Genomic DNA, 17,484 nt, shown 5'->3' with positions numbered 1-17,484 from the left:
CACATTGTGACAGAGACCCTCGTGAATCCCTCCATCAACAACTGACAGCCAAGCATCAACTTCCTTTCCTGACCTGTCAATTCTTCCTCATCAGGGCAATTGCTCTACTGTCCAGATGTAGATCTTGCAGTCTTCATCCTAAAACTCCCTGCCACAGCCAACGTACAGTGCATAGGGATCCACAACTCTGGATAGGGGATGGCATGCGCCTAGGCTAAGGAGAGAGGGTGGAGACTGGGAGATGCATTCACATGGAAAGGAGGAGACAGAGCTCTGTGTGTGGCGAGCAGCATCAGAGTGTGCATGCTCAATTCAATATGAGATTGCACAGCACCGGGAGAGCTACTTGTTGCTTTGTGTGATGAGTCACATGCATGTGCATGACAACATTGTGTGTGCTTGTGCACCAATGTTAATTCTGATGACATCTTTCATGCCCGTTTATAAAACCACATTGTAGATTTGCTTTGTACTCCAGTTTAGCACCATGCAATGCATCCACCACCATACTATCTCGCTTTTTTGACTCCTGAAACCAAAAGCTTTGCTTAAAACAATCATTCCTTAACTCCACCACCACACTTAAACCTCTTCCCACGTCACATTGTTCATCTGCTTTCATTTTCATTATCACTTAAAACCCCACCCTCTGTGTCCTTTCATCACCCTGTTCACCGCCTCCGCCTGCCACAACACACACATCACATCTCAGCTAGACATATTAGCCAGATGAGCATTGTTTAGCCCAAGGCCGCTTATGCACTACTGAGAGTCTGACTAACCAGCTGGATGGAGCCTATTGTAGCCACATCGTTGTTAGGTTACTGGACGGCTGAATGCTGCTGTTGTGTTCTCTACAATGTTAACACCAAGACACCTCACAGGATGTTTTGTGTATGTTTGGCTTGTCCGTGTGCAATTTGTACGTCATACGTAATTCATACGTCCCATGCTTTTAGTGTGGCAAATAAATCAGAGCCTTTTGATGCGCCAAATCAAATCAATTTTGATGTGCCAGGAAAGGCAACTGACAGCACTGCATTACCATAGCAACACCATTCAAGTGAGATGCAAGTGCAACAAGTTAAACCTTGCCAAATCTCATAGGCCACTGCACCACCTAAGAGACACAAAACAAAAACGCCAGAAGACCGAAATCACTAAGAAATAATGTCCACAATCCCCTACAAAGTACAATGTCTGTACCAGTCACCAGTTGCTATAGCGTACTTACCGACTGGCTTCGGGGCATGTTGGAGGATTTCTGTCATAAGGAATATCAGTGGTTCAGTTGAGTTATTTGCATCATTTACTAATGTACCACCGGTATCTTTTGAATGAGTTCCAACGTGAGCTGGATGTGACTACAACATCTAAGAAATGCAATTCATTGAGCTATTCTTAACAGGTGACCTAATTTAAAATCTAGTTTTTAGACCAGTGATTCTCAAAGTGGGGTTTGTGGCACTTTGCTTGGGGGTTCATGAAAAAGTTTTGCATTTGAATTATCTTGATGTGTTAAATGGGTCTTTTTTTTGTTTACAAAAAGCTTCATAGTTCAACAAATAACATATTGAAACTCTTTTAGATAACGTGGCTTCGTTGTCAATATAGGGTAGGCCATTCTTGATTATTGGCCCATTACTAATAGGGCCTCCCATTGAAGAAAAAACAGCTGCTTGCTTTTTCTACCTTGGAAACACCACAGTAGCACATTTTCAGACTTGTGAAAAAATGCTTGTAATTTTTTTGTCTTGTCTTCACTAAGATACATCTGTTTAGAGCTGTGAGAAGCTAGTAAGAACATAATAACAATGACCAAGATCTAAAAACTAACATTGGGATTATGAATAAGTCATTTTATTGTTTTCAAGGCTGTGAGACTGTGACATTATCCCTTTATTACACTTATAGATCGGGACTGTGAAATGTTTATTGGGTTGCAAAAAGCACATTTTCAAACGCAACATGAAGCAATAACTAAATGGAAGTTAATTTAACCACGTACCAAAACGCTAAAAACTTTGCCTTGACACAGCTCAAAAGGCAACATCTTTAAATAAGTAGGACACTTCACATTTAAGAAACAAATTCCCCTCGTCTTTGTAAATAGGTGCATCTTTCTATATCTACTGGACTCCAATAACTGATGTGATTCAAATAAAAAGCCGATTACCATAACGTTACTCCATAAATGTTATTGTATGCAACCTCAGCTAACGTTAATGATCAACCCGCTGCATAAGCGCGGCAAATGAGTAAAGTTACGACAACTTGTAATTTAACGGGCAAATGGAATCTAAGCAACGACAAACATAACGTGCAATAATGTTGAAGGGGTGTAGGTAGCAGTAGACAAACGCAAAGCTAATGACAAAAGAGTTGGCTAGCGGTAACTGCTAGCATTCAGTGTTAACGTGCGTTAAATGTTAGCAACAAACCTTAGCTCTTCCAGCTTCTAGTTTCCTCTGCCGTTCATCGTCATCCATCTCTTGGGTTGAATCAAACCGTTAAAAGTTTAGGACAAACGTCCTTATTCAACTTAAAAGCAAAACAGACTTTCACTTCTAGCACAAGTTGGCTAAAATAAAATCTTTGAGCTCCCTTTGAGACACAACTGTCAACAGATAATATTCAATATGGCCGCCAAGTCATTTCAACTCCGCCCTTATCGAGTTTCCCTGAATGAACGGACCAATCAAATCATAACGTTCCATATCTTCAGCCAATGGGTGTTGCGTCGCTTAAATACCACCTTCTGTCTTGTACATCATTCAAAATATGGACGCAGTTGACAAATGAAATGGCTGTGTCAAGTCACCAATCTACATTAACGGCTCTTGTAGCCAATCAGGATCATAGGCTAATACTAAACATACCCCGCTCACTTGTATGTTTTGAAAGTGAATGTAGGGTAGGGAGTCTTCCACTGGCGGATGAGTTTATGTGGCAAAGGTACTAATTTATCAAATTGAGGTGGAGTTGCAATGTCCTACAAAACAGGGTAAAACATCACCAACATTCAGATTGCATTTATTATTTTTGTTTATTATTAAAACCATGACAAGTGTAATCTTTTCAAGCAGGACATTATTTACAGTGTGACTGCAAATATAACCTGTGGCCATGGTTCTTTAACAGCAAATGGGATTTGAACTATTTTGGTGAGGACTTATTTGATGTTGAAAGTCTGACTCCCTCTTCTCTTTCTCATCATAGAAACCTAGTAGTTAGAAGTGCCAGTGCATGGTAAACAGGTGTGTCCCATGGCAACCACTGTCTGGCTTTATTCTCAACTCAAACACATAGGTGCTGGTGTACACCAAGTCTATGTGACTCCAAATGTCAAGATTTCAGGTAAATGAGATATTAAAAAGCATATATTAGCATGTGGGTATGTATGTTTGTGTCTATTTCAACCACTTATGTCCATTCCAGCATCCAAAAATGCTAAAATAACGCTTTGTGTAATTGTTTAGCATGACAGTTCGATGGTTGATCAGATGACAAGACTCAAACTCAAACTGCTGGAGAAGGTAAGTGAGAGGCTAGTCTACAGTTTGTTAAGGTGGAAAGATATTGCTCGAATTTCATTTACTTTGGTCATTTAGTATTCTCAAGTGAAATAGTTAAAAAAAAAAAAAAAAAACATTTATGCTTTTCTTGAGAATTTTAAATTAAAATCTTTAAGTCATATTTTTTACTTATATTTCTAGAGACTGGAAAACCAAAAGCACAATATGGACGACAGAGCGGAGTCTGCCCAGTCTGCAAGTAAGATAACAAAGATTTCTTTGTTATGAATACTGTGGAAGGTTTCAGCTTATAGCCTGCCTTGACAGAAACATTTACATTCTCCATTATAGACATTAAGCTAATATTAAAACAAGATGTTGGAGCAAGTAAGCAGACATGGGGAATGATAAAAGGTTAAGGGAGTAGTTTCTGAGAACTTGATTTTATCCGTTTAGGGAGTTTTGATGGAGAGTTGGATCAACTGCACCGTGCACTGAGGCGAAAGCAGGACCTACTGCAAAGACTCAGAGTTTGTACAAAATCTTTATCTTTGTATTCCAAGGATACATATTTTTATTAACATAATAATTATAATTTCTTACATACCTACATTCAGACATTAAGATGAAGACTACAAAACTAGAGAAAGACAGAATCCCAATAACTTCAAGCACTTAACCAATGTCTTTCACCTGTCAGTGTGAGATATGTAAAATTGTTTGTGTTTTGTTGACATTTGGTATCTTTTGTGTAGGAGCAGCACATGTTAGAGGACCTCAACAGACCTCACACCTGGGGAGGGTCACCGAGACAGTACAAGTCACATTTCTTCACTGCCCCTCAACCGCCTCCACCACTCCCACTCCACCAACCAGCCCCTGCTCTGTCCTTTCTGCCCCATCCACCACCTGTTCTGCCTCAGCCTCCATGCATCATCCAGCAGACTGTGAGACACTCAGAATTAATCTCGAAAACACCCCAAAATATGCAAAAGATGCTATTATTTCCCCATGTCTTTCTCTCTCTCTCTCTCTCTGCAGCTACCCCAGCAGCCTGCCACCATCATACAACAGCTGCTGCCACAGCAGCAGCCTCTGATTCCTCCACCTCAGCCCTACCCTGCACCCCGCTCAGGCAGCATCAAAGAGGGTATGCAACAGCAGATAGAGAACATCTTATTTGAGTAACTCCCTGTATTCATATGTTTGTATATGTGTATTTTGTGTGTTAGACATGGTGGAATTAATGCTGATGCAAAATGCCCAGATGCACCAGATCATAATGCACAATATGATGCTAAAAGCCATGCCTCCTATGTTGCCAGCTGGAGGGCCCAGTCACTGTGCCCCTCAAACTACATATCTTGGGCAGGTACACACAAACACACACATTCTCTGACAGATAGAGACAAAACAAAACTTCTTAACTCTGACCCTTTACAAAATTATTATATCTGTCTCTTAACAAAGTCCTAAATCTGTATTTCTAGGAAAGTTACCAAGGAAACCCCATTTTTTTAAGGCCAGATGTCAAACCAAGAGGAAGTGCTGTCCATCATCATCATCACTATGGTCCTACCCTTGCAGCACCACAGCTGCCTCCCATCAGCCACCCTACATGGCTACCAGGGGTGGCATCTGACCCAGCAGGGGGACATCTACCCTCCATACACCATGTAACAGCCCCTTCCACACTCCCACCACTCAATGTGTAAGGTTTATTAACAGCATGTGTAGTCTAGTCTAGCATACTTTGTGTCTAGTATTTCAACCAATTTGACTGACAAACACATTTGTTTGTGTGTGTATTATCCTTGACATTTTTCCAAAATGTATTATGTGTGAATGCAAAATGTATAAGGCCTATGTGTGAATGCTAGAGAAACAAAAACAGACAGTAGGCTACACTACTTTAGCTAACTGTAGTCGTCAACTCTGAGCACATGTATCGGTTTAACATTAAAGTTACTCGCTTTATCTTTTAGCCTATATTCTGGGGACATCATTTCAACGTTCCACGATAGACGTGAGTCCTTGTTCTTAATAACCTGACCAAAACATTGTAAACTAAGTTAACCCTATTCCGACCCACGGTGCAATAAGAACAGGTACAGAAAGTGAACACATGTATAACGTAAAAGTTGACAGTTCCTTCATAAGAGCAGTTGGAAAATGACGAAGGAAAAATGAAAATAATCGATTCGATTCCCGAACAGTGACCTGAATCCGCGACCCTCACATAGGCTAAAATGACGGTTCCTTCATCCCAACTGTATGTCTGTCTGGTACGAAGAAAAAAATATCATCGCCCGAACAGGGACTTGAACCCTGGACCCTCAGATTAAAAGTCTGATGCTCTACCGACTGAGCTATCCGGGCTCTGTCAACCAGAAATATTGGTCCCAATAAGAACACAATACAGTGTAAAACTTTATTTAGCAAAATTCATTATAGACTAACGTTACCGGTAAACATTTATCTCCATATCCATAATGTTAGAGCTTTGTTAGCAGCTAAAAAAAAAGCTAGCTGCTCTAGCAAACTAGTTAGCCGTATGCTAACTTAACGCCTAGCTACGTAGCGCAATGACTGCACGCAATCGTAAAATGTAACCTTAATGTTAACTAATGCGACTTTATAGACATAACATCATTGAGCCATTGCTTTGTTTTAATTGATGAATTTACAGCTGTACAAAATGGTATTTTACAGGATCTATAAAATAAAAAACCCAACACAACTCATTTTAATTAACGTTATGGCCATATAGTATGACAGTGCTTTTCTGTATCCCCATCCAAGTGCACATCAGAAAACCAAACCTTTATATCCAACGGTCAATGATCATGGCACATCCCTTTGATAAATAAAATAATTCAAAAATATATATACGAAAACATATACATACAAACATCCAAGTTAAGTGACACCCTCTGCATTAACAGATAATTAAAGTGCATAATTCTGAATAGAATTGCGGCTTAATGACAGGGAGAACATGGGAAAGTCATGCTGTGATTAAGCAGGACGTGGAGGGATGGTATTCTTAATGTGGATTTACTCTTTAGAAGAATGTGTGGATGATGGCCATGCACTTGTGCTTGAGGGTTTTTTGTATGGCACAGATGTCAATATTACATGCTTAAAACAGCTTTGTTTATTTGCTGCACCTTTTTGCAAGTCTATTGAAAAATAATGTATGGTAAACAATTAAAACTTGGGTTAAATCAGCATACAGCATGTCTGGTCACACATCACAAAACATTTGCCTTATAATATTCTGAATGATTGCTGTGAAATAACCTGATAACATTTTGTTAGAGAGTGCATGTGTGCGTGCAGAATACCGGGCTATGCTGTACAATTATCTTTTAAACAAGCATCTATCTGTGCAAACTGAGCCAGCCAAATGTCAGAACATTTTAGAAATTCACATGAACTTTGTAACGCTGAAAGAATTTAAAAAAATCCCTAAGGAGTAAATGTTATTTAAAAATGTCTGGTGACTTTGATACTATTTGAGGCCATCACATGTTTTGAGAAGAGGCAGAATGCAAGCTGAAACACAGAGCACAGGGCACAGAACACAATGAAAGTCATTTTGTTAACAGCATCTTTCTGAACACATTTCGTTGAATGCTGTTATTGTTAGAGAGACACCATACATTCTTCAAATTTCACCTGTCATGCCATACGATTTTTAAAAGAGGGAAACAATACAGATAGCACAATTAAGATTATTGTGATCCCCTTTTGGGCAAATTGTTGAGTATTTTTCTACAGCAACAGTGGCATAGTGCAAAGGATGCATCCAGTAGAACTGAAGTGAAGAACTTTTGTTTACATCCCAGCAACACATGACCTTTCATTGTTTAATCTTTTGGCGTTATAAAAGAGTAGTGTAATCTGATGTCATCACTGGCTATTAGAAATAACTTGATCGTGTAGGTCCTCTTCTGATACACATATTCAGATATTTACCTTTACGTTTAGGCATGTAAGTCATGAGTATCTTTGAATGGTTGATGGTGGCATCAGTCGTAACTTGTCCAGATGATTTCACTAGTTAAGTGTTTCTAGTTTGTATCATGGTATACCGCTCTGGGACATGTTCATTTTCATCTGTGTCAGATCTGATGGTCAATCCTGGAGAAAAGGTTTGGTCACGGATGAGGATGTGTGTTTGGATTTCTATGGAGAGTCGGACGATGATACTTATTCACATGGCTTGATTATGCAATCTAAAGTGAGAGAAAGAAAATAAACATGTTAATTTACTTGCAATGCACACAGGCAAATTAACATCGCCACTCCCATCACACACAAACAGCATCCACCTTGTGTATTTGAGGAGGCATATCGTCCTCTGAGCTCTCTTCTGGTAGTGTCTCATGGTGTCGTGGTGCTGCCTGACCCTCCTCTGCCCACCCTCCCATGGGCACACCACGGGCTGACCGCACCACTTTCCCGCCTACACCAAAAGAGTCTGGAAAATAGAAAGACATGGACAGTAGAGTTGAAAAGTGGCGGCAAGATAAGATAAGAAGCCTTTATTGCCATTATTTTTCAAAATTGTGAAAAAAGAACTATATTGCACACATTTGAATATAACATTAAACATCAGCATTTATTAAACAACCAACATTCATCATAAAACAAGGGCAGGTAAGTTGTGATAAATAATACATATATTTCACAGATATTAATAATAATATAATATTGCACGGATCAGTAAAATGAATGTAAGAATAATAATTAAATGCAATAAAAATTGAGAGTGCAGCATCGTTGTGACAATATCAGCAAAGTAAGGTCATGGTACAGTATTCTTACAACTCTTCAGAACAATATGTGGATGATGGTCATGCACTTGTGCTTGAAGGCTTTTTGTACAGCACACAAGTCATGAGTACAATAATTAAATATTAAAAAATAATATTAAAAAGAGAGATAATATATATATAAAAAAAATAGCATTCAGATGCATGTGATGTAAAACATGGAGAGAGACTATAAAAAAAAGGTAGATACCTGTGGTAGGTCCACTATAGCGCCGCTGGCTGCTGCTGTGCGATGAAGCCCTCTCCTGGCCCAGGGTGGTACTGCTGATGGCTGAAGATGAAGTGGGAATGGCACTGGGACTGGGAACTGTGGTGGGGAAAGTGTGTGAGCGAGGGAAATGTCTGGAGTGGGGGTTCGGTTCGCTTCTCACTTCATCGGGGACACTGTCACTGCTTTCGTCACTCTCCTGCCTGTGCCATGTGTGACGGGATAGCTCGCCACGGGACTGCTGCTTGTGTAGCTGCAAGGAGAGAAAAAAAGATAGGATGGAGAATGGATAGGACCCAAGATGGAGAGCATCTGTGAGATATTCAAGATAAGACCTACATAATTTATGTCCTCTACTCTCATCCCACACATGCTCACACACAGTTACCTCATGCATGTAAAGTGCATGGATGCTCATCTCAGTGGAGGCATACTCTGAGAGGACCAAACTGGTGAGTTGCCCCTCCCACGCACTGCTGCCTGAGCTCACAGTCCGGGCATCCGTCCTACAGAAAGTGAACGCAAACATGTAGAGAAAATGAGGACATGAAGAGGAGGTAATAGGGATGAGAAGATGAGAAAAACAAAAGGAGAATACTGAATATAAATTAAGGTTTAAACAAGGTTATCCATGACAAAGCTCTTTTAGAGTTTGCACTCTGTACTGTGAGATTTCATCCAGCCGCTAAGTAAATATTTAGTGTTGCACAGAAAGATGTAGCCTGAAAAGGAATTTAGTTGAGGAATAATTTAGAAGTATTTTCCTACCCAGAGCCTGCCATTGCTTTGCTCATAGTTGAAGTGTGACCAGAAGCCCTGTTAGCTGCACTCAAGCTGCCTCTCAGGTGAAAACTGCTGCTGATTGGGGAAAGGGAGCGTAAGGCAGACGCCCCATCGCTTGAGCCAGCTGCTGCATGATTGGTCAAAGAGCTGCTGAAATGAACGGAGGCCAGTGTAGAGGGACCCGCCAAGAGGTTTGCAATGAGGCTCCTCGGCTGCAAGAGAGGGAAGAAACAAGAAAGAAAATCCGTTTTTACCTCTGGCGATGTAATGACTTTTAACTCATGACCACTGTGATACTTGAGCATGAACACTGGTTTATCACTGTACCTCAGACTCAGACAGTGAGAGTGGATGTGTGTCCGAAGCAGCCCCTGTGGCCTCTCTGTGAACTCGCTCCTTTAGCTGGCTGATGAATTGTGTGGTCTCCTGAGGAGGCTGCCACTGGGGATTAGTGATGGCAAAGTGCATCAGAGACAACTCTGTCTTCCCATCCTCTGCCTGCTGGTAGATAGACGCCTCTGTCTTCCCCGCTGACATCCACTACAGAGGGAGGAGAGATGATCAACCCACAGATATACACACAGACTCTTATTCACTCATATTTTTAATCTAATGCATGTCACACATTCTATAGATAACTTATTTAGGTATTTTCATGTGTGTCTTCATCTGTGTGGCTGCACTTAGTGTGGCAGTCACTCACCGCAGGGTGTCCATGCTGCCTGATGTCCATCTGGGCAAAGGAGCAAGTGTCTCCAACCCCAACCACCTCCACAGTGAAGTTCCTGAAGAAGTCAATGATCTCCAGGGACTTCCTCCTCAGGCAGAAGATCAGGATGATGGGAGTCACCACTGGACTTATCAGCTCCTCTAGAATAAACACCTGGAAAAAAAATAAGAGGGGGAAAGGTTGACACTGTACACTCGGGTAGGGATTCACAAGTTAAAATGTGTTATTTAAAAATGTATTTTGATTGAAATCTGGAGGAACACTTCTGACTTGATGATTAAATATACTTATTCTGAGTATTGATATTTAGTCCTAGTTCAGTATTCATACTTACTGCTTTGTACTGGAAGAGCTGGGAGAACTGGTCACGAGTCTCATATCTATGTGCATTGCCCTGCCAGTGGTCAGGCATATAGTGGATATGAGCCAGGATAACCCTCAACAGCTGCTCAGGACAAAACACCATGTGCTTATCTGGAATAAATGATCTGAAGAGACAGAGGTGGTAGAAAAGAACTTAGTTTACTAACTAAAGAGGTTCATAATCAAAAAGGTAATGATTGAACTACTTTGTGGAAATGTGCTTGATAACTACAAGTCTGAAAAACACTTTTGTTAGTGAGGATTTCTCAAAACAAATCACAAATTGAATCCTATAGTTCAGATTCTAACTTTCTGATGGATTCTGGGGTGTTTTGGATAATTGAATGTGTTAGATAAAATTATATTAGGTAGAACTGTTTTTTCCAACACAGTTACTATTCATCCTGCACATACACTTATTCTTACTACTCTTATGTTACTGTTTCTGCACTACAATGGTACTGTTAACACACTGCACATAGCTGTACATACTATACATATCTGTCTATATGGTTCATACTGAATATCCATATTTATTCAGTTTTTCTTATAATATATTCTGTTAATACACTGCATATATCTATATTATTCTTACTACTATTATAACGTTACTGATAAATTGCACATATCTATACATGTTGTTCATATTACATAGCCATATTTATTCTCTCTTATAAGGTAACTGCTAATACACATATTTATACACATATTTATGTTCAATTTATATGACTCTAAACCACCATCTGTAAACCAACTGTATACGATTGTCTATAATACACTATATTTCTTTTCCTGTCTATACTTGTATATCACATTGCACTTTTCTGCTCTTTTTGCACTTCTGGTTGGACGCACACTGCATTTCGTTGTCTTTGTACTTGTACTCTGCACAATGACAATAAAGTTGAATCTAATCTAAATTCATGGGAATGTTCCCACATATCTAATTATTTCAATATCCAACTATTAACAGACTTCAAATAGACGAGAGCTACTTAAGGAAGGAAACCCTCTTATATATCCTCAGTTTTACAGCAGAATAAGCTGCCAAAGAGCATCAAAAGGGATTACAACTCTGGGTAGCTTTAAAGAATAAAGAAATGGCTCATGGTTAGCAGCCCTAAAATTCCACGTAGGTGAAGATTTGTGTCTTACATTTGTATCTGATGTTTGCCATTTCATATCAGTTTTCTAGTGACAAAGGGAATAATTTATGGGCTACCTCAACAACATTAAATTATTGATCTGTGTGTTTATAAGAGAGAGTCTTCAGTTAAATAAAATCATTAAATTAATTCTGCAGGTGTATAAATGAGAATAGTATAACTATAACACTAATTCCCTACAGTACCTGCAGACTGTGATACACACTCCAAGCAGAGTGATCGATGAGAGTACATGTTCCACTGAGAGAACATCCTCGTCATAGATAGTCAGGGCGATGAGGACGGCCAGGAGAGACCCGGCAAAAAACGCTACATTTTTGGCAACCACTGTCAGAAGTGGTGACAGGAAACAGTTCATATACTTGGATGCAGCCTGAATGAAACAGGAACAAAGGAAGAGGAAGAGAAAAAATAGACTTCATTATTGACTCCACAGGCAGTGGATGAGATGTACCAACCCATATAAGAATGAAGAGCATGATGATATCAATACAAAACCACGTTAATTAAGTGATGCGCTGCCACATAGAGACATGTTTTTTTGGCATTTATTTTAAGAAAAGTAAGAGTTATAAAACTAGGTTTCAGAGGACAAGTAACATATGAGCATCAACTGTTAGCAGATTAGCTAGTAAATGCATGGACCTTGTAGCCTTTGCTGAGGCGCGACATAAGCTCATGGTCCAACTCATTGAAGTGCCGCAGGTAACATCGACCATACAGAGACCAGCACCTCGCTCCCAGAGAACCAGGCTCTCGCTTGATCACCTAGGCCCACACACACACAACAAACGATTGTCTAGAGCACTAAAAAACAAAGGACATTGTATAATAAAGTTTGTACGCGCACGTGAACTACTTACCTCTGTATAACTAAAGAAGGCATAGAGAATCTGCCATACCAGAATGACTGGACACAGCAGCAGATTGGCAATCCCGATCCACAGGATACGGGAAGCTAGCCTGTCTGCCAGCTCAAGCCTGTTACCTCCTCTCTTGTACTCTGGTTTCAGGCTCCACTCATTCTCAAACAGAGAGCCTACAGAGCAACAACAAAAAAGCCAAGGGAGCTGAAAAGAAGACTCCTTTGTAATTCTAAACCTTGACAAATAGGCAAATATATAAGTGCACGCATGCAAATGGTTCATTTAACCTGAATATGACACCAGAGAAAAGGCAGACACATGCAGACAGTAAATATATAATGAATCACATCAAACATGGACGCACCTGGCCCCCAAAAGAAGATGAGCTCAAAGTTGTATTTGAGACCCCGAGTGTAAAACACAGACTCCCCAAGTGTAGGAAGTCGAAATCGCACAGGAAGGAGTGATTTATTCACCATGGCAACCTTGAGAAGTACAGGAAGAAAGTTTTGGTTTGTGGTTACACGGTTTGGTTATGTTTGCAAGTAGGAAAGCGTGTGAGACATAAAAAACAGCAACTAAGCAGTGCTTTTGACATTTCATCACAAATGGACCCACCATGTAGTTTTTAAAGCGGAGGATGCGGTGGTAAATGTCAAGCTCCGTCAGTTCTTTTTTGTGGATGCAGATCTGATGCTCTTTCTGGATCTCCACTATCCTGGCCTGAACCTCCTGCCATGTTGCATAGGGGAGTTCTGACTGAAAAAAAATGCACAGTGAAGGTTAGTTGGTAATATGATTTATTATGTACGATTATAATAAATCTTAATACATTCATTCAAAGCCAACAAAACAAATCTTCAATACCCCTCTAAAAAAATTACTTCCCGGCACAATGTCTGTCTCACCATGGTCATCTTCAGTGCGTTGATGTAGAAGGATCGGATCTCCCAGTAGCAGCAGACGTTGTAGAGGAATTTGACCAGGCGATGTAGCCAAAACACCCCAGAGATTATCAGCACGAAGATCACAAATGCATTATCTCGGATACTGCGGGAGAAAATATTCACTTCTATAATTCAAAGATGTGTGTATTCAACAGCAGTGAGGTCTTAAAATGTCTAATTGCTTTGGCACATTTAATATTACCATATAATATAATAAACACAGGAAAGCTAAACCCAAATAACTTAACTCATGCCACATTTCAGCTTTATTGACAGAAGCTTTATTTCACTGTTATAACTGTGGAAGAAAATAAAACATGAAAAAGGCAATTGACAATGAAGAAGGTGTTTGGGGTTGCAATGCCTTATTCTAAGATTCTTATACTAAACATCACATTGATATGTGACTATCAAGTTATGTTCCTGGCAGATGAAGTAAGGAATAAACAGTCAAATAACAGCTCCAGGTGATCATTTTCATCACAAACTAAGAAAGTCTGCTGGAATTTAAGTGTTGATCCTTCTGTATCTTCCAAACACCCATCTGAAGACAATCATTAATCCCATCCTCAGCTACACACTCGCAATGAAACTACAATTAATTTACGTTATAATTAACTAAATAACGTGTCACACTCACCGGGCACTGCAGACATCCACTGGGAGGAAGGCATCAGGCAAGGTGACTTTAGACGAATCAGTGTGATTTACAAACTTGTTGGCAAAGAGTATGTCATAGTCCACACAGTTAGCTAGGAATACTGTGAAGCCAACCACAAACAGTAACTGACTGGATGGAGAAAGAGAGAAGGACGAGAAAAATCATCAAGCTCTGCAATAAATGAACCTCTTACAGAGATACACAAGAATCCCTCAAAAAAACACATTTTCTGATGGATAGAATACATACACCAGCTCAAAGATCTCTCCCAGCAGCATACAGGTGAATCCATTCTTCTGGTGCAGATTATAGACGTATTGGACGTTAGGGAATAATGTAAATGTATCTGAGGTTAGCAATAATATTTATGTTAAAACTTCTATGGTGTAAAATCAAAGAACCGCAATTCAGTTGTCAGGGACACAGCACAAACCATGTAAAAGGATATTCTCTGGAAAAACAGGTCCAGGTTTTCTATGTGGTGCCAGTGGGCTGCAAAAGAGTTATTACAAATTAGTGATGTTGTTGTTGTTGTTGTTAGGCATCACCATCATTGTAAAATGCGAGGGTGTGTTTCTGTGTTATGATAACTTCATGATGTGTGTGTGATTTGTGTTTTCATGTCATACATTTGGCTCCTTCAGGGACATGCATCAGCAGGTTCTCCTCTCCAGGGGGAGAGTCACTGTAGGACGCCTCCAGGCGCTGGTACTCTGTGTCAAAGTGCGCCATAGTGACAGCAGCTTCAGTCTCACCAAGTAGCTGAGCCCACTGCTACAGACTGGAGCACAGTGAACGGCAGGGAGAGATGAGGGGAAGGCAAGAGGGTTGAAGATATACAGACAAGTGGTAAACATGACGAGGAGGAGGAGAAGGAAAAAAAGAGTGATATAAAGGACACATCATATGTTGGTTAATAATCATCAATGGCCTTGACCAACTGCTGTCTCTCTTTCTCATGGGCGGGCCAAATTCTCTGGGCGCGCAAAGCAGAGAAATGGGAGGTAACCTTTCCCCTCATGACATCATAAGGGGAAGATTCCAGATTGGCCCATCTGAGCTTTCATTTTCTCAAAGGCAGAGCAGGATACCCAGGGCTTGGTTTACACCTTTCTAGCCACTGGGGGGGACCATATTAGGCAATGTTAAAAAACCTCAAAAGTGAAATTTTCATGCCATGGGACCTTTAAACTATCTTCACACATGTGACATTAGTACATTTTGAGAGAGAGTAGACATAGTAGAAATCAACCAAAAGGTACCCCAAAAGCATAATTAGTGTTTGTGACTGATGCTAATGTTCAAAGAATGTCACATTCTCTGTTGTACAAATAAAGAGTATTTGTGGTATAGCACCTTTATGTTGCATCCGCCCTCATCAGTTAGACTGAAACTAACTAGAGTCTCTGCCTCAGTATTGGTTAGTTATAGTTGTAACAGCAACATCTAAAAGCCTCCAGGTAAATAATAATAGCACCAGGTCAAGAGTTCCCAAAGAGACTACACAGATTAAGATATTGTATTGATCCAAGACCATGATTACACGGTTTGGAGTACAAACAACACATACAGTAACATGAGAAAACAATGGCCCTCGGCAGGAATGAAGTACAACAAGAAGGCATCTTACCTACCCAATTGTAATAACAAAACCGTATGGTATAAATGGCTTAAACCCCAGTGATTACGCCACAAATCAGTGAACCTTCTTAGTTTATACTGTAGGTGGAAAGAGGTACTTCAGATCCTTGAAAAGCTAATGGTGAAATTATTAACCATATATGATCTATTTACACTTCTAACTCACCACACATACTGTCTCAAAGCAAAGCAATGGCGTGGCTTATGTCAGCTACAGAGATACGCTTACCTCCATTGCAGTACAGTGAGTCCTATCCAGCTCTGGTGTTTACTCAACATCTCCAGCTTTAAAAATAGGAAGAGACATTTTCTTCAGTCTTTATCTAGGGCAATAACAGACTGTACGACGGGTTAAGGCATATTTATATTCAGAAACAACATACAGTAAAGCACAGGGGTAGCTAGCTAAATTAAGACAGACATAGCAGACTGCTGAGTGGCTGTTTGAAAGAGATTATTAGCAGCGACACATGGAAATACGAAGCCAACACAGGATTCAGGTGTTGTTGTTGTCGTGGTTTGACAGCACAGGCCTGCCTCTCTCACAAAAAATATGTCGTCGCATGGAGTCCTTACCGTTGGGTTCTTCTGCCTCCACTGTGCCAGGTTGAAACAATAATTCCCCGCGGGATTTTTTTTAATCTAATACCCGTCTTGATTTCGTTTTCTTTTGGCTGCCTCTCGAAGTCAAACACGAGCCAGTTTCATTTTCGAAACAGCTAGCTGTGTGGCGTCTGTCACCGCTGAGGGACAAGGAAGAGCAGCCAATAAGGTGCGAGCAGAGGCGGGATCTGGGAATGGGTTGTGTAGATATGGGACACACGCCCTGCTCCATGACGGGCTCCTCATTTACTGTGGTTTGTACCACCGCTTGTAGCACTACAATACGGTCAGACTGGGAGGTACTGTAATACTGCGAGTGTACTCCTGGTGATGCTGCTACATAAACTAATAATAATATGTGTGATAATTCCTGTTAATACAATACTTTTAAAATGAGTCATTACAATACTAGCCTACTTACAGTGAAATAAATAACAATAAGGGTAACGCTTCATTTTATTAGAAATATTTCATCATAGTTTCCAAGACGTTTCATGTTATGGTGCTAATTAGGAAAATAGAGACAGTGGTCAATTGATAAACGTCATAATACATTTATTTCAATTAATTGCCACCTTAACTTAGAGTGTTTTAGTCAGTGCACAGTAGGTCAATTTAAAATGCAAAATGCTAAATTTCTCTACAGGTAAGCATACAATTCAATATGGGCAATAACATTTCCAATAATACATAAATAATAAATCAATAATTATTTGAGTTTAAATGGAGCAGAAGATTTACATTTTCACTAATTAGTGCTGAATTCCAAGGACATTTGAAAATTATAGATAAACTATGGACCCATAAAAAAAGCAAATTCAAAGTTAAAAAGTGAAATTATGTAAAGTTAACAAGTACTGGTAAAATACACCCACCCCTAATGCCTTAAAACGGACCTGAAGGACCTGAAGTCTGTGATTAGCATGCATTTGTGCTGTAGAGGCCTCAAAAGATACTATGTCTGGAGAAAAAAAAGCCAGCCATTCAGGCATGGATAATGCCTGAAGCTAGTTTCCATCTACCTGCTTAATCATGCATTTTTATATAAAACTACTATTATTGTTTCTATTTCAAATGTAGCTGAGACCAAACAAGGTAACAACCTAATAGCTTTCTTGGCCAAATATTAAGATTCTGGCTCGGATTTATGTAGTATATAG

The 17,484-nt window shown here is 39.9% G+C and overlaps 3 protein-coding genes and 1 non-coding gene across 9 annotated transcripts in view; 1 reads left to right on the top strand and 3 right to left on the bottom strand.

Annotated features, from left to right (window-relative positions):
- Nucleotides 1-2,621, bottom strand: part of pcnt (pericentrin) — a 39,473-nt gene extending 36,852 nt beyond the window's left edge. For 4 of the 6 annotated variants that reach the window (XM_028565067.1, XM_028565071.1, XM_028565068.1 and 1 more), the window contains exons 1-2: nucleotides 2,442-2,621; nucleotides 1,235-1,264 (exon numbers count right to left, since the gene is read on the bottom strand). In XM_028565067.1, coding sequence (XP_028420868.1) covers nucleotides 1,235-1,264; nucleotides 2,442-2,489 — 78 coding nt within the window. In that variant the 5' untranslated portion in view covers nucleotides 2,490-2,621. The remainder of the gene's footprint in view (nucleotides 1-1,234; nucleotides 1,265-2,441) is intronic. The other 2 variants (XM_028565070.1, XM_028565073.1) reach the window with 1 other exon arrangement.
- Nucleotides 2,622-3,269: 648 nt separating this feature from the next.
- c20h21orf58 (chromosome 20 C21orf58 homolog) lies at nucleotides 3,270-5,230 on the top strand. The gene is made up of 8 exons (XM_028566369.1): nucleotides 3,270-3,357; nucleotides 3,480-3,536; nucleotides 3,717-3,774; nucleotides 3,972-4,045; nucleotides 4,271-4,462; nucleotides 4,557-4,665; nucleotides 4,748-4,887; nucleotides 5,006-5,230. The coding sequence occupies exons 1-8, from the start codon at nucleotides 3,343-3,345 to the stop codon at nucleotides 5,228-5,230; spliced, it is 870 nt and encodes a 289-aa protein (XP_028422170.1). The 5' UTR covers nucleotides 3,270-3,342.
- A 591-nt stretch (nucleotides 5,231-5,821) lies between these two features.
- trnak-uuu (transfer RNA lysine (anticodon UUU)) lies at nucleotides 5,822-5,894 on the bottom strand. The gene has a single exon. It is a non-coding gene; the product is annotated as a tRNA-Lys (tRNA).
- A 268-nt stretch (nucleotides 5,895-6,162) lies between these two features.
- atg9a (ATG9 autophagy related 9 homolog A (S. cerevisiae)) lies at nucleotides 6,163-16,463 on the bottom strand. Its single transcript, XM_028565076.1, has 20 exons — nucleotides 16,298-16,463; nucleotides 15,951-16,006; nucleotides 14,710-14,861; nucleotides 14,529-14,572; nucleotides 14,330-14,394; nucleotides 14,060-14,209; nucleotides 13,381-13,522; nucleotides 13,091-13,231; nucleotides 12,837-12,957; nucleotides 12,470-12,645; nucleotides 12,252-12,374; nucleotides 11,792-11,979; nucleotides 10,412-10,565; nucleotides 10,051-10,230; nucleotides 9,675-9,887; nucleotides 9,333-9,559; nucleotides 8,953-9,070; nucleotides 8,547-8,817; nucleotides 7,853-8,001; nucleotides 6,163-7,756 (listed from the first exon to the last, which is right to left on the bottom strand). Exons 3-20 carry the CDS (start codon nucleotides 14,810-14,812, stop codon nucleotides 7,748-7,750), a joined length of 2,574 nt encoding a protein of 857 aa, XP_028420877.1. The 5' UTR covers nucleotides 14,813-14,861; nucleotides 15,951-16,006; nucleotides 16,298-16,463; the 3' UTR covers nucleotides 6,163-7,747.
- Between the last annotated feature and the right edge of the window lie 1,021 nt (nucleotides 16,464-17,484).

This window comes from Perca flavescens, chromosome 20 (genome assembly GCF_004354835.1).
Source record: "Perca flavescens isolate YP-PL-M2 chromosome 20, PFLA_1.0, whole genome shotgun sequence".
Classification (NCBI taxonomy): Eukaryota; Metazoa; Chordata; class Actinopteri; order Perciformes; family Percidae; genus Perca; species Perca flavescens.
The sequence above is the reverse complement of the archived record's forward strand: the minus strand, read 5'-3'. Positions and strand labels throughout refer to the sequence as shown.